The 23,507-nt window shown below is 40.5% G+C and overlaps 1 protein-coding gene across 2 annotated transcripts in view; it reads left to right on the top strand.

The window, feature by feature from the left end:
- DNAAF9 (dynein axonemal assembly factor 9) overlaps positions 1-23,507 on the top strand; it is a 160,836-nt gene that overhangs the window by 49,548 nt on the left and 87,781 nt on the right. For both annotated transcript variants that reach the window (XM_058432850.1, XM_032142449.2), the window contains exons 8-10: positions 9,535-9,633; positions 14,453-14,508; positions 17,527-17,662. In XM_058432850.1, coding sequence (XP_058288833.1) covers positions 9,535-9,633; positions 14,453-14,508; positions 17,527-17,662 — 291 coding nt within the window. The remainder of the gene's footprint in view (positions 1-9,534; positions 9,634-14,452; positions 14,509-17,526; positions 17,663-23,507) is intronic.

The following is a 23,507-nucleotide window of genomic DNA, read 5'->3' as shown; positions in this document are numbered from 1 at the left end:
CAACATATCTATAATAAAATCCTCACGAACAAAAATATAACACCCAAATTTTATTTTATTATTTATTTTAAAAGTATGTGTATTTTTAGAGACAGGGTCTTGCTCTGTTGCCCAAACTGGAGTGCAGCAGTGATCATAGCTCACTACAGCCTTGAACTCCCAAGCTCAAGTGATTCTTGCACTTCAGCCTCCTGAGTAGCTAGGACTACAGGCGTGCATCACCATACCTGGGTAATTTTTTATTTTTTTTATAGAGATCGGGTCTTGCTGTGTTGCCCAGAGTAGTCTTAAATTGCTGGAACCCGGGAGGCAGAGGTTGCAGTGAGCCAAGATTGTGCCGTTGCACTCCAGCCCGGGCAACAACAGCGAGATTCCGTCCTTTAAAAAAAAAAAAAAAAACCCGAAAAATTAAGTAATAAAGATATAAATAACAATACAAAATGAAATGAACAGTAAAAGATAAAGCTGGATGGGTGAGGAAGGAGGGAGTAGGAAAAAGAAGTACACTAATTTTATTATTGAACATGGTCAGAGATTAAGGAAATTGAGCATTAAGGTTTTTACATTAGTAAACACTAGCACTCAGTAATAATTTATTTTTTTTCTTTTTGAGACAGAGTCTCACTCTGTCGCCCAGGCTGGAGTGTAGTGGTGCGATCTTGGCTCACTGCAGCCTCCACCCGCCAGGTTCAAGTGATTCTCCTGCCTCTGCCTCCCAAGTAGCTGGGATTACAGGCGCATGCCACCATGCCTGGCTAATTTTGTATTTTTACTGGAGAAGGGGTTTTGCCATGTTGGCCAGGCTGGTCTTGAATTCCTGACCTTAAGTGATCCGCCCACCTCGGCCTCCCAAAGTGCTGGGATTACAGGCCTGAGCCACCACGCCCGGCCTTGGTAATAATTTAAGAATGAAAACACTACATACCGGAGTATTTGAAAAACAGCTGAAGGAGAGCTTATAAGAAATTTTTTATTGAAAATAAGTAGCCAAGTGAAGAAGGGGAAAAGAGTAAGGAAAGAATTCACTGCATAGAAAGCAGAAAATAATGAAATAGAACATAGGAACTCATAAATAATCCCAGCACTGGTACTTTGAACCTGAGAATAATGAAATAGAGAAACCATTAGCTTAATTGTGGTAGGTTATATTATTTTTTCATAACTTTTTTTTTCCCTTCATGCCCTTGTTGTAGTTGACAGTGGTTATTCTTTCCTGTTACACTAATGTTGGCCCTGGTCATATGGAAGGTGATTGTTCATAACATGACATGTCTGACCAGAGGCCTTCGGTGTTCTTGTGTAATTTTTGTTGCCCTCTTATACTCTTGCCATGAGAACTTTTCCCAGGTAGTTGCTGCTTTGTGTGTGGGTCCTGAAATGACATACATAGAACAGACTGTAACAGCCCAGCTGAGCCATAGCCAGCCTGCAGACCTGTAAGCAATAACCTGACTAATAAACTAATCTAACAAGAAAAAAGAGGGAAAAAGCAGAAATTTCAAAAGAGAAAAGAGGGCAATGATAGGTACAAGGAAGTTAAGAATCATAAGAAAGTAATTGCATCATTTCAATGCAAATACATTTGGTTAAAGGTTCATTAAAATAGGCCCCAGGATAGATAGAAAATCTAAAATAACCAATTGAAAAAAGGCAGAGAAATTACCAGGAACACATTTCGTGAGTGAATTCTCCTAAAACCTTCAAATATAGTTTCAGAGCTATTTAAAAGTTCAGATCCGGCCGGGCTCTAAACCGGACTCTGAATTTGGGCCGGATTAGCGGCTCACGCCTGTAATCCCAGCACTTTGGGAGGCTGAGGCAGGTGGATCACCTGAGGTCAGGAGTTCAAGACCAGCCTGGCCAGCATGGTGAAACTTAATCCCTACTGAAAATACAAAAATTAGCTGAGCGTGGTAGCACATGCCTGTAATCCCAGCCACTCGGGGGGCTGAGGCAGGAGAATCACTTGAACCCGAGAGATGGAAGTTGCAATGAGCCAAGATTGCGCCTCCAGCCTGGGCAACAGAGCGATACTTTTGTCTAAAAAAATAAATAAAAGTTCAGATCCTACCCTTAAAACGTTTTAATGTAGTGATGAACTAAAACCAGACAGCACTGAAAAAGAACATCTTGCAAACTCTTAATGAAATTAGCTTTAAAAAAAAAAAAGTCAGATGGCACTGGATCTGAAAAAAAAAAGAGAAATTAGCTGTTATCAAAACTCAATAAAAAGAAACTAAAGAAAATGAAAACTACAGACCAGTATTATGAATATTGATACCAGTATTTTAAGTTAAATATTAGCAAACAACCTAGATATTCTATGAAGTAGGGTTTATTAAAGGTTCTATATTTAGTTCAATATCTGGAAATCTATTAGTGTAATTGCTATATGAATTTTTCCTCTTGGAGCCTTTTATAATGACTCCATAGATGCTAAAAAAAGGCATTTGATAAAATTGAACATCTGTTCTATTTAAAATTTTCTTTTTTTTTTTTTTTTGAAACAGTCTCACTGTCACCCAGGCTGGAGTGCAGTGGCACAATCTCAGCTCACTGCAGCCTCCACCTCCCGGGTTCAAGTGATCTCATACCTCAGCCTCCTGCGTAGCTGGGACTACAGGTGTGCGCCACCATGCCTGGCTAATTTTTGTATTTTTAGTAGAGACAGGGTTTCACCATGCTAACCAGGCTGGTCTCGAACTCCTGACCTCAGGTCATCTGCCTGCCTCGGCCTCCCAAAGTGCTAGGATTCCAGGCATTAGCCACCGAACCCAACCTCTGTTTAAACATTTATAATTAAAGAAGAATGTAAAAGAAAAATAACATCTGAAATTTTTGGTTTTTGAAAAAACATCATCATCCCCTGGCTAACCTAATTATGAAAAAAAGTGAAAAGGCACAAATATACAGAGAATATAAGAATTAGGAAGACTATTTAACCACTGATAAAGAAGAGAGACAGGTAATTTAGTAGTATCTGCATGCAGTCTCCTCAATTGAGGATACTGCAGGTCACACATAGAGGCCAGAATAGCACTGTAGTTTTAAGACCATTGCTAGTGTCCCTAGAGTCAGTAGAGAGGATCCACTCGGGAGAGCATCTTTAATTGCACCTGGAATAGCAGTGACATCATGCAGCTGAAGCAGCAACAGTGGTGATCACCATGGGCTGTAGAGCAGGCTCTTTCCTAGTTTTCTGACTTCTATGAGCTTGGTATTCTTAGGTGATTGGAAGAAGGAGAAGGAAGCCCTTTTGATGTGTGATAGTGGACTTCTCATCCATCCTGAAGAGTAAAGGCTGAGAGCCAGATTTAGCTGTATTTGGAATTAATAAAGTAAGGTGATAACTCTGCCTGAAAGTGCTCAGGATTGCTTCTCAGAGGAGTCATGTGTGGTCATCAGAGATTTTCCAGAAAGGGGAGAAGGTGGTAGAACATTCTAGACAGAGAGGGAAGGAGGCTGTCTGAAAGCACCAGAATAGTCCTCTGCTGAATTTTGAGAGAAGGTGCTCAAATGTGGCTGCTTTACCCTCACTGGTATTTAAGCCGGTCCTTGCCTAACCTGGGGATGGTACAATGAATATGGACTTGGAGCCACCCAAGAGCTACCTCTGCTGGATGCCAGCCTAGAGCCAGGAGTTCTGTTTGAAGTTCAGTATCCTTGTCCTCTGGCTAAGGGCCAAGGCACAGTGGCATGGTTCTTGACCTCTGTTGCTTCTTTCTTCTGGATTTGGCCTTGAAGAATCTGAATGATAAACTTTCCATTTACCTGACCAGTTCCACTTACTTACAACAGTATCTATTTCCACAAATGCAGTGTTTATGTTGGGGAAAAGTTGGGAGAATAGCATGTCTAGTGGAAAGCACACAGGTTCTAGGTATCTCTTGTCTAGATATTTCTCTGCTTTTGCTGCTTGTTAGTATTGAATCCTCAGGCAAGTCACTTTATTGCCTGGTGCCTCAGTCTCTTCTGTAAAGTGGGCATAGAGAAGTAACAAAGATGTCAGGAAGATTTAAAAGGACAATATACATAAAATAACATTTCATATAGAATGCTGGTGATTTTTAATATGAGTCATTGCATCTTGCATTGGAAAAATAGAATGTGCATGGACCTAAAAGCAGTACTTAATGATTCATTCTACCTTATTCTATAATTAGTACTGACATATCCACCTCCCTCAGGGGTGGTTTTTTGGGGAACAAAGTGCCTCTCTTCTTCTCTGTAACCCCTAAAGCACACTGTGTTTTTCACCTACAAGTTAGCAGAGAATTGGTATTGCTTAACTGTGTGACTGCTTCCTGTCATAGACCCAAACCAAAGTGGGTGTCACCAGGTAGGCCATTTAAGTGGAAATACACCTCCTGAGTCTGTTTCTAATAGAACTGAAACACAGTGTATTCTGTATTAATAGCCTTTTTTTGGCGGGGGAGGGCACGGGGGGACAGGGTCTCACTCTGTTGCCCAGGCTGGAGTGCAGTGGTGCTCTCTCGGCTCACTGCAACCTCTGCCTCCCAGTCTCAAGTGATTCTCCCACCTCAGCTTCCCTAGAGGCTGGGACTACAAGCACTTGCCACCACATCTGGCTAATTTTTGTGTTTTTTTAGAGACAGGGCCTTGCTGTGTTGCCCGGGCTGGTCTCAAACTCCTGGGCTCAGGTGATCCACCCACTCCCGAAGTGGATGAGCCACCGCACCCGGTCCCTTTTTGTTTTTTTAAAATCTCACAAAGTGAAGCATTCTGGTAAAGCTGAAGAGGTTGGACAGAGCCAAGTAAGCAAGGCAAAGATGCACTCTGAGATGAGTGGCTTTGGGCACAGCTTCCCTGAGGCCAGTGATGTGCATTATGAGTATCTGAGAGAGAGAGAGAGCAGACAAATGTCAGGATGTTGAGGGGAAGGCTCAGATGTATATATTTATTTACATACATACACACATATGTTATATATATGTTATATATATCTGTATATATGTTATATAATATCTGTATGCATGTTATATATAACATATATGTGTTATATATACATATATCTACATATTGAGGATATGTCACTTTATTGCCTGGTGCCTCAGTCTCTTCTGTAAAGTGGGCATAGAGAAGTAACAAAGATGTCAGGAAGATTTAAAAGGATAATATACGTAAAATAACATTTCATATAGAATTATTTCATATAGAATTTACTATATGTATATATAACATGTAAATACATATTTATACGTATATATATAAATATTTTGAACGCATAGATTTAAACATATTTGATGCGTTTATATCCATTGCAATTACCATCTTTCTCACAGCCAGCCTTGGGCTGACCTGCAGTAGAGGCAGTACTGAAGATATCTAGTGTGCAAGGTCTGATAATAAGCACTTGATACAGGTTATTTCACTTAATTCCTGTAATATCTGTGCAAGGTAGGTAGTAGTCATCCCAGTTATGTAAGGCATTTGAAGCTCAGGTTAAGTTCCTTGCCCAAGGTCACACAGCCAGTAAGAGGCAGAGATTCAAGCATAGGTTTTTCTGAATTGAAACATGCTTTAACTGCTGGAATGTGAGTGACAGCCAACTTGAAAAGGAGAATAGATCTGGGACCAGAGAGGTCAGACAGACATTGAAGGTCTGTGGTTAAAGTGTTAGTTGGAATCGCTAGAAGTATATTTATGTCCAGGGTCCAGAAGGGGATAACCCAGTGCCAAAGTGGAAAGATTGCCCTGGGCCCAGGATACAGGGGCACTGACTGGACCTGATAGCAGTGAGTCAGAAACCCAGACCCAAAAGGTTTGGTTTATCGGGCCGAGGCACAGAGGTGGTATGGCAAGGCATTCTAACTGAGGACCCTGCAGATTACCAGTTATAAGTACATGCACATTTCTAAGTTGAGAGAACATTTGCCAGAGTGTTTACAGTGATTCTTATTCTGTTTTCTGTAATGAACAAATAATACTTACGCATTTGCTTTTAAAGACTTTTCATTATTAAAATAACATAGATGGCCGGGTATAGTAGCTCACACCTGTAATCCCAGCACTTTGGGAGGCCAAGGCGGACAGATCACTTGAGGTCAGAAGTTCGAGACCAGCCTGGCCAACATGGTGAAACCCCATATCTACTAAAAATACAAAAAATTTAGCTGAGATCACGCCACTGAACTCCAGTCTGGGTGAAAGAGCAAGACGTTGTCTCAAAACAAATAAAAAAAAAATAACACAGACTCAGAAAATAGCATAAAACTGATGTACAGTCTAATAACTTATAAAGCAAAGCAACAGAACCTCCATTACCTTCCTTCCTCTTCCCGCAAGAATAACACTATCATGAATTCTATGGTAGTCATCTCCTTACTTTTCTTTGCAGTTTTATCATCCAAATGTGATTTTGTAAACATAGGTTAGTTTTGTTTGCCTGCCCTGTATGCATGTGTGTGTTTTAGGTTTCTTTTAATCTGTAGGTTTTCTCTATCTCTTTGTCCCCCCTGCCCCCTAGCTAGCTGTTGAAGAAACCATATCATTTGTTTTATAGTTGCCATCAGTTGAAATTTTTTTTTTTTTTTTTTTTGAGATGGAGTCTCACTCCTGTTGTCCAGGCTGGAGTGCAGGGGCATGATCTTGGCTCACTCCAACCTCCGCCTCCCAGGTTCAAGCGATTCTCCTGCCTCAGCCTCTCCAGTAGCTGGGATTACAGGCACGTGCCACCATGCCTGGCTAATTTTTATATTTTTAGTAGAGATGGGGTTTCTCCATGTTGGCCAGGCTGGTCTTGAACTCCTGACCTAAGGAGATCTGCCTGCCTTAGCCTCCCAAAGTGCTGGGATTACAGGCATGAGCCACTGCACCTGCCCCAGTTGAAATTTTCTTAATTGTATTCCCATGATGTAGTTTAACATTTTCCCCTGTCTCCTGTATATCCTGATCATTGGTAATTGAATCTAGAGGTTTAATCAGTTTCAGGGTTGATTTTTGGAGAAAAGACTACTTCCTATAGGGTGTTACATTCTTTATCAAGAAGCACATAATGTCTAATTGGTTCTCTTTTTGTTTTGTGAACAGCAATTGATGTGTAATCCCTAGATCCTTAATTCATTAATTAGATCCTCAATTCACCATTGTACAATGGTGTTATTCCAATTGTATATATATGCATAAATATATTGCATATATGTATATTGTATATATTTTGAACTCATAGATTTAAACATATTTGATGTGTTTATATCCATTGCCCTCTTCAGTGATGCTCAAATTTTTCTGTCTTTGGATAATGAACTCCCTTCAAGTTGATTCACAATTTAACAGAATCTTATTTTAACAGAATACTAATAGTCCTTGATAACTTCCTTGCCAGCTACTATGTTAAGATATCCCAGCCTTATCTTTACATTTCCTGTCTGAGACCCACACTCAGTCAGTTCTCTAAAATGTTCTGGTTTCTTTGAATGAAAAGTGGTATTTCAGCACCACAATCTGAGTGCTAGAAGTACTCATTGCTGCTGGTTTGGCCATTGTTTCTAAATCTCTTCAGTAGATAGAGCTAGGAAATATTTTCTATCTCTTTCTATCTCTGTCTCCCTCCTCCTAATATGTGTATGTATATATATAGATAGATAGATACCTGTATACACACACACATTTTTTTTGTTTTATCCTACATTATATATAAAACGTACTCAGAAAACACTATCAGCACTGTCACCTACATGATGACTGAAAAGAATTTTTTTTGGTAGAGATGGGGTGTCACTATGTTGCCCAGGCTGATCTCGAACTCCTGGGCTCAAATGATCCTCCCCCTCAGCTTCCCAAAGTGCTGGGATTGCAGGCAGGAGCCACCATACCTGGCCAGAATTTTGTGTGTGTGTGTGTGTGTGTGTGTGTGTGTGTGTGTGTGTGTGTGTGTGTGTGTGTGTGTGTGTGTGTGTGTGTGTGTGTGTGTGTGTGTGTGCGTGCGTGTATGTCTGTGATAAGTATCATATATAATATGCATGTGTACCTATGTATACATAGATACACACACATCTGTATATATAGATATAGATAGATATTCTGGGTAGCAAGGAGAGAATGTTTACATTGTCTTCCCAGCAGTGTTGCCTTGTGCTTTATGTCTAGGGCCAGAAGTAGAGTCAGCATCTGGCTAGCACAGAGGTCTGAGTACTTGTGTATCCTTGAGAGGAGGAGGGCATAGATCTGGCCAGTGAGTTTTGGTGCAGCAAACAGAATGCCTGCTATGAGCAAGGCACTAGACTGGGTGACTAACATACATACCCTTCCATGGTGCAAAATGGACAGGGAAGATGACTGTCCAATTTGAGTACAAATTATTAGCAACTTCAAAATAAGAACAAGGATAATACTTGAGGAGTATCTTAAGCAAGTCCTAATTGGTGGGGTTTTTTTTGTTAATTGATGATACCTTCAAGAAAAGCCCATAGCAAAAAGCAAATTGTAGTGCTTGAGAATAAGAATGAGTTCAGAAAGGATGCTAAAAAGCAGCTGGGATAGGGAATGGAGGCTGCATGTAGAGGAGAGTCAGCTAAGAAGGGTGCAGTTTCTCAGTACTCATGTGGCTACTAGAAAGAGGGCATAAGGAAGGAGAGGGCTCTATGCCACCCTGCCCTTTAACTAAAGTCAACCAGTCCTTCAACAAAGCTGCTCAGATGTGACTCTTTTGGCACTGGACATGGTACCATCCTTTAGGTGCCCTGTAAATAAATTCCTCCCAACAGAGTTGCTAAAGTAAGGTGCTTAAGGATCATTACTGTCCATTCATTCATTCATTTGTTCAGACAGAGTCTCGTTCTGTCACCCAGGCTGGAGTGTAGCATCACAATCCCGGTTCACTCCAACTTGGACCTCTTGGGCTCAAGCGATCCTCCCACCTCAGCCTCCTGAGTAGCTGGGACAACAGGTGCGCACCACCAAGCTCAGCTCATTTTTTTCATGGGTTTTTTTTTTTTTTTTTTTGTAGAGACGACGTCTTATCATGTTTCCCAAGCTGGTCTGGAACTCCTGGGGCTCATATGATTCTCCCACCTGGGCCTCCCAAAGTTCTGGGGTTACAGATGTGAACCACTGCTCCTAGCTGTCCTTTTAAATGGCTTTATTTGGAATATAATTTATGTACCATAATATTCATCCATTTTAAGTGTACAACTCAATGATTTTTAGTAAATTTACAGAGAACATTTTCATCAGCCCAGAAAGTTCCCTTGTGCCCACTTGCAGTCAGTCTCCATCCTAACCCCAGGCAACCACTAGTCTACGTTTTGCCTCTACAGATTTGCGTTTTCTGGATATTTCATATGAATGGACCACATATCAGGTGGTCTTTTACATCTAGCTCTTTCACTTGGTATAATGTTTTTGAGATTCATCCATATGAGTAGCATGTACTAGTAGTTTGCTACTACCTTTTAAAATAACATATATAAATGGTCTGGTGTTTTGAGATAAGTTACAGTTTCATAATTTTCGTTTTCTAAAATACCTCCTTTATATGACCAAACACGTTATCTGTTTCCTTTTTTTTCCCAGGATTTGGTGGCTTTTGAACATCAGTGGACTAGCTTCTTCGCTAATTTTGACACAGAAATTCCTTTCCTGCTGGAACTTTCAGAATCTCAGGCGGGTGAGGTATGTAAGGGAAGGGTCAAAGAGGAAGAATAAAATGATTAATTTATTTATTGTTTTAATTTTTTATTAAATTTTTTTCAAAATACAACACTATCAATTCTAATTTATCATTTAAGCTGTGTTGTATACCATAAAGAAGTTTCCCCCCATGCCAACCCTTTATAAAAAGCTGTCTTTTATTTTGTGCCAGCTTCTCCATTAGAAGGATTTTTGCTTTGCAGTGTGATGGTGCCAGGAATTCTACTGGGCACCAGTTAATAGACGTAGGAATAATTATCCACATGTGAGTAGCACACCTTTGTCAGTTTAACCTCCAGATAATGAATGCCAAGATGTCTTGCCAAGCAGATGACGCTAGTCAGCAGTTACCAGGCTCTGAGTAAACCTGAAGTATCTAGATTAAGAACCAAGACACAGGACAGCCTCAAAAACTAATTACCAGGAAGGATCCAAGGAATCCTTCTAAGCTTGCATTCTAGCCTTCTTGGGCACTCACTGCAGCCCTCAACTCTCCTGTGCTCCCCTGTGGCTCAGAGCAAGCCCTCCTGCTGATGGTTTAGAGCTGGAATTGATCTTTGTTGTTACGCATTTTACCTTTGAAATGGAGTCTCGCTCTGTCGCCCAGGCTGGAGTGCAGTGGCATGATCTCGGCGCACTGCAACCTTTTCCTCCAGGGTTCAAGCAATTCTCCTGCCTCAGCCTCCCAAGTAGCTGGGATTACCGGCACACACCACCATGCCCAGCTAATTTTTGTATTTTTAGTAGAGACAGGTTTTACCATGTTGGCCAGGCTGGTCTCGAACTCCTGATCTCAATCGCCCACCTCGGCCTCCCAAAGTGCTGGGATTACAGTCGTGAGCCATCGCATCTGGCTACCTTTACATATTTTATAAACCCCACAATACAATGCTCTTATTTTTCTTTAAACAATCAATTATCTTTCTTAAAGATTTAAATAATAGGGAAAAAGTCTTATATATTTGCCCGTGTATCGCTTCTCGGCCTTTTAGCTAAGGTCAAGTGTAATATATTTGCCTATGTTGTTGCTCTCTCTGGTGCTCTTCATTCCTTTGTGTAGACCCAGACTTCCCCTTGGCATCCTTCTCCTTGAAGGTTGGTCTTTAATATTTTTTTGTGGTATTAATCTTCTGATGATAAATTCTTTCAGCTTTTGAATGTCTGGAAAAAAAATCTTTATTTTGCCTTCATTTTTGAAATATATTTTTGCCATGTCTAAATTCTAGATTGACAGTTTTTACCTTTTGATACTTGAAAGATCTTGCTTCAGTGTCTTCTTGCTTGCATTATTTCTGATGAGAAGTCCTTCATCCTAATCTTTGTACATACCATAGTCTTTTATCCCAATCTCTGAATATAGCAGGCCTTTATTTTTTTTCCCTCTGGCAGCTTTTAAGATTTTCTCTTTATTACTGATTTTGAGTAGTTTGATTATGGTATGTCTTGCTGTAGTTTTCTTCATGTTTCTTGTGCATGGATTTCGTTGAGCTTCCTAGGTCTGTAGATTTATAGTTTTCTTTAAGTTTGGAAAGTGTTTCACTATTAATTCTTCAAATGTTTTTTCTTTTCCAAACCTCTCTTCTTTCCTTGAGGGACTCCATTTGCTTCTACATTAGACCACTTGAAGTTGTTCCACATCTCACTGATATCCTTTTCAATTTGGGGTGTTCTTTTTTCTTCTATTGCTGTGATTCTAAGAGTAAAAGATTCCAAAAGGTATACTCAGAAGTGTCACTGTCGTTTCCTGTTACTCTTTTCTTATTGCCTTCTTCTTTCCACCCATTTTCCCCACTCCATTGACAGTAGGTAACAACCCTCTTGAGTTTCTCATTTACCTTTTCTATTTCATTTGCACAAATGAGCAAATACATGTGCATTTTCTCGTATTGTCACCTTTCTAACATTGAAGAGTAGCATATAGTCATTTCCACTTAACAGTATATCCTGGAACTCTCTCCTGGTCCTTTTGTTTTTTCTTTGTTTTCTTAATGATGTAAACATATTCAAGTCAGTTCATTGAGATCTTTGTTACAATTCATAGTACTCCATTTTACGGATTTGTCTTAATTTATTCAGCCCCTCTTGTACGTGCACATACTGAGGTTGTTTCTAATATTTTGCCATTACAAACAGAGCCATAGTAAATAACTCAGCGCTTATGTATGTTCCTATTGTTGGAGGTATATATACCTACCTAGTGATGGGATTGCTGGGTCAAAAGGTGAGTGCATATGTCATGTTAGTTATTGCCAAATTCCCCTTCAGAAGGGTTGCGCCTGTTTGCATTCCCACCAGCACTATATGAACGCCTGTTGCTGCACAACTTCACCAATAGAATGTATTCTCATACTTTAAAAATTTTCAGTCTCACATGAAAAATAGTATATCGGTATTGTTTTAATTTACATTTCTCTATTAGTAAGTTCGAACATTCCCTCTTATGTTTGATGACCATTTTATGTATTATTAACTGAACTAGAGAGCATAGGTTTTAGGAGAGTTTTTTGTCCCCTGGCTTTTTTTTTTTTTTTTTTTTTTTGAGATGGAGTGTCGCTCTGTCACCAGGCTGGAGTGCAGTGGCACGATCTCGGCTCACTGCAACCTCCGCCTCCTGTGTCCCCTGGTTTTTAAGAGTTTGTTACATATTTGGGCTATTAGCATTTTGTCTCTAGTATATACTCCCAATACTTTTTCCATATTTATCAGTTGGTTTGTTTATAATGGGTTTTTTTCTTGCCATGCAAACATTTTTGTTTTTATATAAATTGATCTGCCTTTTTTTTCTTTGCCTCTGGATTTTGAGTCATTATATAGGGAAAGGCTGTAATTGAAGGTCACCCTCCAGCACTTGTATGGCTTGAATTTTTACATTTAGATCCCTAATCCAAATGTAATTCGTGGGAATATGTTGTGAGATATGGATCTACTTTTATTTTTTCCCTGAAATGATTACCAAGTAAGAATCCCAGCTGTACAAGTTCACTAGCTCTGTGACCTTGGACAAGTAAATTAACTTTTGTATCTTTGTCAACTCATCTCTAGAGAGGAAATGATAGAATGAAGCTCATAGGTTGTTATTAGGATTGCTTGAGTTGATAAGTGCCTATCACAGTCACATGGTAAGCCCACAATAAATTTTAAGTATTTTGTTAATCTATAGTTTTTACAGATCAGTAAGACAAACATCAGAACTCCAACTGAGCCAGGCATGGTGGCTCATGCCTGTAATCCCAGCACTTTGGAGTCCAAGACGGGTGGATCACTTGAGGTCAGGAGTTCAAGACCAGCCTGACCAACATAGTGAAACCCTGTCTCTACTAAAAATACAAAATTAGCTGGGTGTGGTGATGCGCACCTGTAATCCCAGCTACTTGGGAGGCTAAGGCAGGAGAATTGCTTGAACCTGGGAGGCGAAGGTTGCACTGAGCTGAAATCATGCCATTGCACTCCAGCCTGGGCAACAAGAGCAAAACTCCGCCTCAATAAATAAATAAATACTCCAGTTAGTAAATATCCGGAGAATGTAAATAAACTGTTAACTAATGAAGGGAAATCCAAATGGCCACTGAACATGTCTAAAATATTCTACTTCATTAAAAATGCCAAGGGGTATAAAACAAGACAACAAACAATGAGGTCCCATTTTTCATTTGTCAACTTGGCAAATATATTGAAACCATTTCATAGGCAGTGCTTATGAGGAGACCATGAGACAAGCACACTCATATTGTAGGTAGACATGTACATGGATAGAACTTTCTTAAAGAACAATTTGGCAACATAGTTCTGCCTTTTTATTCTATGATTTCATTTCCAGATCTGCCTTAAGGAAATCATCAGAGCTGCAGATTAAATTTATTAAGTTCATTTCATGAGAGGTGTGTGTGTGTGTGTGTGTGTGTGTGTGTGTGTGTGTGTGTGTATGTGTGTGTATTTTTTCCATTATATTGAAGAATTAATAACAATATAAATTTCCATGAACAGAAGACTATTTAATAAAGTTTAGTGCAATCATATATTATCTGTGATGTACCATAGAGAAAAGATTTGAAGAAAATTTACCAAAATGTTAATAGTTTTTAGACATTATAGGTTTTTATTGTCTTCTACAATGAACGTATATTAATCAGAAAAAAAAACAGTAAATATTATTTAGTGGGATTAAAATTACCATTTGAATTTTTGGATCCTTTGGACATGAGAGCATGCATGCTAAGTTTTGATTAGTGTTTAGCCTCACACTATGCATCCAAAAGCTGAGACTTACTTCATTGATTTCCCAGGAAACTTCCATCAGTATACTTCGAAATTCCTTGGATTAGCACAGTAGAATTTGTATATATTAATGTATTGGAAATGTAGAAGAAATTTTTTTTTTTAAATCTCCACATGATTAGCAACTTGGACCATAGATGGTGATTGGTTCAATTTTCTTTCAGTAGTTAAACACTGTACATTAAAAGGATTTTTTTCTTTATTTTCCTTTTTGCAAGTTTTTGTCTTTTTTTCTTTTTTGGTATTATTTTGTTTGCCACTTATTCCTAAAATTCATATTGCTATTCACTATACACATCTTTCCATGTTCTTATAATAATCTACAAACATCTCTCTCTTTCTGTAGCTCTCTCTCTCTCTCTGTCACACACACACACACACACACACACACACACACACACACACACACACACACATGCTATACACTCTCCTGAAGCATGTGTGTACATACATACATATGTGAGGGGTTTTATGACTGTTTTACCAAATTGTGTTCTTAATATATACAATGTTGGCTTCTTTTTAGCCATTCAGAAGTTATTTCAGTCATGGAATGATCTCTAGCCATATAACTGAAAACAGGTAAGTTTCTTCCTTGGGGAAGAAGGGTGAATGGTGATAGAGAAAATGGAATTGGCAAGGGGGTTGGCTGTGGGGGTGCATTCAAGTTCAGAAGCTAGAGTCAGGAAAATATGGGTTGACTTTAGTCATCACAGGGTAAGAAATCTGTACTCTGTAAATGTGTCTGTTTCACTGCTTTCATTTTTATGTTATTATTTTATAGTAAACTAGCTTTTAAAACACTGTTGTCAGCCAGGTGCGGCGGCTCATGCCTGTAATCCCAGCATTTTGGGAGGCCAAGGTGGGCAGATCACCTGAGGTCAGGAGTTCGAGACCAGGCTGACCATCTCTACTAAAAATACAAATATTAGCCAGGTGTGGTGGCATGCGCCTGTAATCCCAGCTACTTGGGAGGCTGAGATAGGAGAATCACTTGAACCGGGAGGTGGAGGTTGCAGTGAGCCGAGATCGTGCCATTGCACTTCAGCCTGGGCAGCAAGAGTGAAACTCTGTCTCTAAATAAATAAATAAATAAATAAATCACTGTTGCCTGCTAAAATCTAAAGAAAGGAATTTTTAATTTCATTCTGGCTCAGGAAAATGACAGGAAGCAAATGAAAATAAATAAATGGGACCTAATTAATTGAACATGCTTCTGCACAGCAATAGAAATAATCATCAGAGTACACAGACAGTCCTCAGAATGGGAGAAACTATTTGCAGGCTATGCATGTGACATATGCATAGTCCAAGGGCTGGGCAGGGGAGCAACAGTGGCTTGCAGGGAGTAAAAGGGATCAGGTGTGAAGGTCCAGCCCCACGAAGATGGGTTCAATGAGGGTTCGAAAATGTTTCTTCCCACATATCTTTTGTCATGATCAGCAGGAGATACTTCCTCTGATGGATAGAGAGGACATTTCTTCTCTCTTTTCTTCCCCCAATTCCAATCCAATCTAATAGTGAAACAACATACCCTGGCTAGGACTCAGAGTCATCTTTTTCTGCCCAAAGTGTCACCTAGCTTGAATTAAGCTTCAGAAGAAAAATCAGCCAAGCTTACTTTTAAAAGTCCCTGTTTGTCTGAGGCTTAAGGTAGTATTTTTAAGAGTAGTGAAAAGAAATGCAAAGAATTCTTTACATGGCACACACACTGAAGGCAATTTAGGAAGAAGATAGAAGATAGAGTCATCAAATATTCACTGAGAACTACGACATACCAATCAAGAGAGATTCATGGTTTAAAAAAAGGAAGCAAATATGATTACTACCCTCATAAAGTTTATAGGGTAGTGGAGAAAAAGACATTAATCAAACATCTTAAAGAAATCTGTTATTACCAACTCTGATTGGTGCCATGAAGGAGAAAAGAGCATAGTACTTTGAAGCCCATCACAGGAGAGCCCAGCCCCCTCCAGGAGAGAGCTGAACAATGAACAGAGATAACTGGGAATAGGAGGAAGAGCAGAGACCCTGAGACAAGAACATAAGGGACATCGAAGAAAATGATCTTGGCTGGAGTATTGAAGTTGGAGTTCAGCGGCCTTCTATGGAGCTGAGAAAGTTCACCAGATCATACAAGTTCTCTTTAGCCACGTTCAAGATTGTGGCCCTTCTCCAGAAAATAACATAAAGGCAGTAAATTGGCACGTTTAAAGGATTATCATCTGGGAGGCCGAGGTGGGCAGATCACGAGGTCAGGAGATCGAGACCATCCTGGCTAACACGGTGAAACCCCATCTCCACTAAAAATACAAAAAATTAGCTCTGCGTGGTGGCAGGTGCCTGTAGTCCCAGCTACTCGGGAGGCTGAGGCAGGAGAATGGCATGAACCCGGGAGGCGGACGGAGCTTGCAGTGAGCCGAGATCGCGCCACTGCTCTCCAGAGCAAGACTCCGTCTCAAAAAAAAAAAAAAAAAGATCGTCATCACTGCAATGTAGAGAATCCATTATAGGAGGGCAAGAGTGGAAACGGGGTAACAGTGAGGAAGTGTTGCAGTTGTCCAGGCAAGAAATGATGGCAGCATGGACTAAGGTTGTGGCCATGAAGATGGAAGAAAATGGTTAAATAGGAAGGCTTTGGGGGAGGTTGATTAGATTTGAAGGCGGAAGAAGCAGAAGTCAAGGAGGCCTTTCAGATGGCTGAGTTCCTGGGTGGGTCGTGATGCCGTTTATTTCCTGCAAGAACTGGAAGGGGAGCAGACATAGGGAACGTCATCACAGAGGAGAGGAGGGAGCAGCAAGCTGCAGGTAAACTCTGGGACTATTCGGAGACCAGGTGGAAGAGGAGGATGACTGACTGGGGAGACTGAGGGGAAACAGTTCTTGCAGTGGAGGGTGGAGGGAATCAAGTGCTTCTCAGAGACCAAGGAAGGAAGGAAGACCTGAAGACCATCTGTTGGATTTGCTGTATGCTACGTGAAAGTCACTTGGTGACTTTGGTAAGAACTCTCTGGGTGAATGACTGAGGAGGCTGATTAGAGTGGGTTGAGGAGTGAGCAGAAAGTAGGGGAGAGGAAAAGTTCAGCCAAGAGGGCAGGGAGGAAGGGGGTGAGTACAGAGCCAGGTATGTGTGGTATTGAGAAAATTTGCAACCCTCCTGTGCTCCTTCCCTATCGAAAGTTACTCAGGAATTGGTGACTGCTCTATTGTCTGTCTAGTCCAAGTGTCATAACTGTCATCCTTTAAGACTCATATTTCTATTAAAATTCTATTTTATAATACTGGAGTTTTGCTCTATCACTGTATCATGGACAGCAAACTTATGGAACTTATTCCTCAAAAAGTGGGACATGCTGAAAATACAAACCTAGCTTGAGTTTAGTTATGTCCCTAAATGTTAACTGATCCCTATGGGTCAGTAGGGAGACAGCTGGCATCCGTTTCCAACCAGCCAAGGATATTCGGTCGACTGTACTGACTGACCGCTTTGCTCAGGCTGCAGGTGTCCCTCAGAAAAGCCTGAGGACTTATTAAGGTCATGGAAGGTTGTCTTGGCCAGGAACTGTTTTCTAATCACATGTTTTTGACTTCGCTCTCTAGCCCTAATCGGCAGCCATTTGTTCTCTTTGGTAATCACTCCACACGAGAAAACCTGAATGCTGGCAACTTTAACTTCCCTTCTGAAGGACATCTGGTACGAAGCACTGGTCCCGGCGGGAGCTTTGCCAAGCACATGGTAAGTGGCTGGACTGCCTGGTGCTTAATTAGTTTTATTATCAAGTTGCGGGGGCGGGGTGGGTGGTGGGAGCTAGACAAAAGGAACCTTTTCCAGTTAGTGTGTTGATTTAACCCTGAACTTGAAGTTGTTTTAGAGTGAAAAGAAGTGATTAGAAACTGTGTGTACTTTTTTTTTATAGGTACTAGGTGTGATTTGAAAACATCACATTTAATTTTGAAATATTTGAAGGAAAAAGTTCAGAACATAGTTTCACAAACCAGTCTTTAAGTTGTCAGAGTAATATTGTCAATAGAATTTTTAAAATTCAAAATAATTTGAAGATAGTTATTCCAAGCCTAAGTTTGTTATGCCTTGACTGTTACATTTAAGGACAGAAGCCAACCTTGATGATCATTGTTTGTTGAGAGTGCCAGAGAGAAGATTTTTGCATTTGGTGGCAGATTGTCTGCTACCTTCTTTTAAAGAAAACATTAGACCTGAATATGAGACTTTAACAATTGTGAAAGTCTGTGCTATCTCAGTGGAATGTTGAGTATTTTCAAAATGTCTCTGGCAATCAGGAAAGCTGTGGTTAGTAGGTACTAGTTTTTTTGTTTGTTTGTTTATTTTTTGAGACAGGGTCTCACTCTGTCACCCAGGCTAGAGTGCAGTGGCACAGCCTTGGCTCACTGCAGCCTTGACCTCCCAGGCTCGGTGATCCTCCCACCTCAGCCTCCTGAATAGTTGGGACCACAGGCACATGTCACTGTAGCCTTCCTGTCTTCCCTAGGGAAGGGGGAAATAGCTAAGAAACAGTTTTGATGGTCACAGCCTGGAGACGCAGGCCCACTGAAAGACTGAGATTTAACCGTAAAATCATAGAATGGTTGCCTCCCCCATTACCTTAGCATAGGTCTACAATATAATAGGGGGTTACTGCTGACAGAGCTGCAAGGTACATCTAAGGTGGAGTTCACAGGGAACCCAAAGGAGAAAAATAGAAGAATACTAGAGGGATTTGAAGTCCCTGGCACCTTCAGCTTCAGAAAATATTAAACAGAACCCAACTCCCAGCCAGATTAACATAAAATCCCACATTAAAAGTCTATTTCTTCAGTTCCTGTTACCTGATACATCATTTTTGGCTTTCAACAAAAAATTACAAAGCATGCTAAAAGGCAAGAAAAAACACTATTTGAAGAGACAGTGCAACCATCAGAACCAGACTCAGATATGACTCATATTTTGTAATATACAGATTATTAAAAATAGCTATGATTAATGTTAAAGGCTCCAATGGAAAACATAGGCAACATGTAAGAAGAGATGAATAATGTAAGCAGAGAGGTGGAAACTTGAAGATAGAATCAAAAGGAAATGCTAGGATTCAAAAGCACTGTAATAGAAGCGAAGCATACCTTTAATTGGCTTATCAGTAAAGCACACATATCCATGGAAGGAATCAGTAAGCATGACATTGGTCAACAGAAAATTCCCGAACAGGAGTGTGAAGAGAAGAAAACAATGAGGGAAAAAAAATCATCCAAGAACCAGCTGGGCACAATGGCTCACACCTGTAATCCAGGCACTTTGGGAGGCTGAGGCAGATGGATTCCCTGAGGTCAGGAGTTCAAGACCAGCCTGGCCAATATAGTGAAACCCCATCTCTACTAAAAATACAAAAAATTAGCTGGGTGTGGTGGCGGGCGCCTGTTATCCCAGCTACTGGGGAGGCTGAGGTGGGAGAATCGCTTGAACCCAGGAGGCGGAGATTGCAGTGAGCTGAGATCACACCATTGCACTCCAGCCTAGGCAACAAGAGCAAAACTCCGTCTCAGAAAAAAAAAAAAGAAATCATCCAAGAACCCTGGGACAATTTCAAAAGGTATAATGTGCATGTACTGGGAATACCTGAAGAAGAAAGAGAAGAAAACGGAAGAAGTACTTGAAGTAGTAATAGCCAAGAATTTTCCAAAATTGATGACAAAGACACAAAACCACAGACCCAGGAAGCTTAGAGAACACCAAGCAGGATAAATCCCAAAATATCTATGCCTAGGCCTATCCTATTCAAACTTCAGAAGATCAAAGACAAAGAGAAAATCTCCTAAGAAGCCAAAAGGGGAAATAAAACACCTTACCTACAGAGGAACAAGGATGAAAATTCCAGTGGACTTCTTATCAGAAACCATACAAACAAGAAAAGAGTGAAATGATACTTTAAAGTGTTGAATGAAAAAACACACCAACCAAACAACATTTTATATCCAACAAAATTATCCTTCTAAAGAAAAGGGGGGAAACAAAAGAGAAATACTTTCTCAGACAAACAAAAAAATTGAATTTATCACTAGCAGATCTGTCTTGTAAGAAATGTTAAGTTGTTCTTTATGTATGTGTGTATGTATGTGTGTGTGTATATATATTATTATACATACACTATGTATGTGTGTATATATATATTATTATACATACACTATGTATGTGTGTATATATTATATATTTAATTATATATAACGTAATATATAATATGTATTATATATGTAATATATTATATATAGATCAGAAACTTGGATCCACATAAAGAAAGGAAGAGCATCAAAGAAAGAATAAATGAAGATAAAATGAAATCTTTTATTTTTCTTATTCCTAATCTAAAAGGTAACTCTCTAATAATAGTAACAGTGTATAGGTGATTACAGCATGTAGATAAGTGAGTGGCAGCAATGTAATAAGGCACAGGAGGGAGGACATGGGAGTACTCTGACACAAGGTTTATGCACTACACACAAAGTGATAGAGTGTAATTTGAAGGTGGACTTCGATTAGTTATTGATTTATATCACAAACTCCAGGGAAACCACTAAAAATGTCCACGTTTCAACTGAAAAATCACTAGAGATCTCAAACTCAATGAGAAAAGACAGTCATCAGTGCCAGCACTAATAGAACACAGATGTGAGAATTAACTGACAAAGATTTTAGAGCAACCATCATAAAAATACTTCACGAGGTCAGGAGATCAAGACCACCCTGGCTAACACGGTGAAACCTGGTCTCTAAAAAAAAAAAAAAACTGGGCGTGATGGCACGTGCCTGTAGTCCCAGCTGCTTGGGAGGGTGAGGCAGGAGAAATGCTTGAACTCGGAAGGTGGAGGTTGCAGTGAGCCAAGATCACAACACTGCACTCCAGCCTGGGTGACAGAGTGAGACTCTGTCTCAAAAAAAAAAAAAAAAAAATTCAGTGAGCAACTACAAATACCCTTGGAGTAAATGATAGAAAGTTTCAGCAAAGAAATAGAAGATGTGTAGAAAAACCAAATTGAGGCCAGGTGTGGTGGCTCACGCCTGTAATTCCAACGCTTTGAGAAGCCGAGGTGGGCAGATCACGAGGACAGGAAATCGAGACCATCCTGGTTAACACGGTGAAATCCCATCTCTACTAAAAATAGAAAAAATTAGCCAGGTGTGGTGGCAGGCTCCTGTAGTCCCAGCTACTCGGGAGGCTGAGGCAGGAGAACGGTGTGACCCCAGGAGGCGGAGCTTGCAGTGAGCCGAGATCGCACCACTGCACTCCAGCCTGGGGGACAGGGCGAGACTCCATCTCAAAAAAAAAGAAAAAAAAAAGAAAAACCAAATTGAGTTTTTTTAAAGTAAAAATAGACCAGGCGCGGTGGCTTACACCTTTAATCCCTGCACTTTGGGAGGCTGGATTACCTGAGGTCAGGAGTTCAAGACCAGCCTGGCCAACATGGCGAAACCCCGTCTCTACTAAAAATACAAAAATTAGCCAGGCGTGGTGGCAGGCATTTGTAAAATCCCAGCTGCTCGGGAGGCTGAGGCAGGAGAATCACTTGAACCTGGGTGGCAGAGGCTGCAGTGAGCCAAGGTTGTGCCATTGCACTCTAGCCTGGGAGACAAGAGCGAAACTCCGTCTCAAAAATAAATAAATAAATAACAGTAGTCAGAGTTAAAAACTCAGTGAATGGGCTCAATGGCAAAACAGAAATGAGAGAATAAAGAATCAGTGAACTTGAAGATAGAACAATAGAAATCACCCATCTGAACAACAGAAAATAGACTGAAAAAAACTGAACAGCACCTCAGAGAGCTGTGAGACTCTCACAAAAAATCCAGATATTCATATTGTTGGAGTACCAGAAGGAGAGGAGAATGAAGATGTGACTTAAAAAATGAAGAAATAAAGGTTGAAATTCCCCCAAATTTGGCAAAAAAAAAAAAAACCCACAAAACTATGAATCTACAAAATGAAGAAGCTGAGTGAACCTCAAATAGGATTAAACCCCAAAATACCCACACCAATATACATCAAAGTCAAATTGTTGAAAACTACAGACAAAAAATCTTTTTTTTTTTTTAAGTGGGATCTTGCTCTGTCACCCAGGCTGGAGTGCAGTGGCTCAATCTTGACTCACTGCAATCTCCGCCTCTTGGGTTCAAGCAATTCTCATGTCTCAGCCTCCTAAGTAGCTGGGACTACAAGTGCACACCACCATGCCTGGCTAATTTTTGTATTTTTAGTAGAGACAGGGTTTTGCCCTGTTGGCCAGGCTGGTCTTGAACTCCTGACCTCAAGTGATGCGCCTGCCTCGGCCTCTTAAAGTGCTGGGATTACAGGCATGAGCCACCATGCTCAGCCCAAACAAAAAATCTTGAAAACAGCCAGAAAGAAATAACACCTTACCCATAGGGGGAAAGACAATTTTTTTTTTTTTTTTTTGAGACGGAGTTTTGTTCTTGTCACCCAGACTGGAGTGCAGTGGCATGATTTCAGCTCACTGCAACCTCCACCTCCCGGGTTCAAGCTATTCTCCTGCCTCAGCCTCCCAAGGAGTTGGGATTACAGGCGCCCACCACCACACCTGGCTAATTTTTGTATTTTTAGTAGAGACAGAGTTTCACTATGTTGGCCAGGCTGGTCTCGAACTCCTGACCTCAGGTGATCCACCCACCTCGACCTCCCAAAGTGCTAGGATTGCAGGCATGAGCCACCATGCCCAGCCAACAATTTTTGAGTGAAAGTTGTATTTCTTTCTCATCAGAAACCATGAAGGCCAGAAGGAAGTGGCACCTATATTTCAAATGCTGAAAGAGAAGAATTGTCAACCTAGAAATCTGTATCTAATAAAAATATCCTTCTAGAATTAAGGGAAAATCAAGACATTCACAGATGAAGGAAAACTACAAGAATTTGTTGCTGGAAGACCTACCAAAAAGAATAACTTAAAGAAATTTTGTCCAGGCCGGGCGCGGTGGCTCACGCTTGTAATCCCAGCACTTTGGGAGGCCGAGGCGGGCGGATCACGAGGTCAGGAGATCGAGACCACAGTGAAACCCCGTCTCTACTAAAAATACAAAAAATTAGCCGGGCGTGGTGGCGGGCACCTGTAGTCCCAGCTACTCGGAGAGGCTGAGGCAGGAGAATGGCGTGAACCCGGGAGGCGGAGCTTGCAGTGAGCCGAGATCACGCCACTGCACTCCAGCCTGGGCGACAGAGCTAGACTCCGTCTCAAAAAAAAAAAAAAGAAAAGAAATTTGGTCCAAACAGAGAGGAAATGATAAAAGAAGGAATCTTGGAACATCAGGAAGGGAAGAGAACAAAATGATCAAGGCGGTGTACCACTGAATTATATACCTTAAAATGGTTTTATCTCAAAAGTTGCCAAAAAAATTTAAAAACCACCCAGTGAATATCCACATTATAGATTGTATTGTAAAAGCAGTTTCTGCTCTCAGGTCTGTATCACTCCAAAGCCAAAGAGTTTTCACTCATTAAGTCAGTAATCCTTGTTGAATGTCTAGTAAATGCCAGTCACTGTGCTAGATGAAGGGATAGTCATGA

Source organism: Hylobates moloch, unplaced genomic scaffold, assembly GCF_009828535.3.
Source record: "Hylobates moloch isolate HMO894 unplaced genomic scaffold, HMol_V3 SCAFFOLD_21, whole genome shotgun sequence".
Taxonomy (NCBI): domain Eukaryota; kingdom Metazoa; phylum Chordata; class Mammalia; order Primates; family Hylobatidae; genus Hylobates; species Hylobates moloch.
The sequence above is the reverse complement of the archived record's forward strand: the minus strand, read 5'-3'. Positions and strand labels throughout refer to the sequence as shown.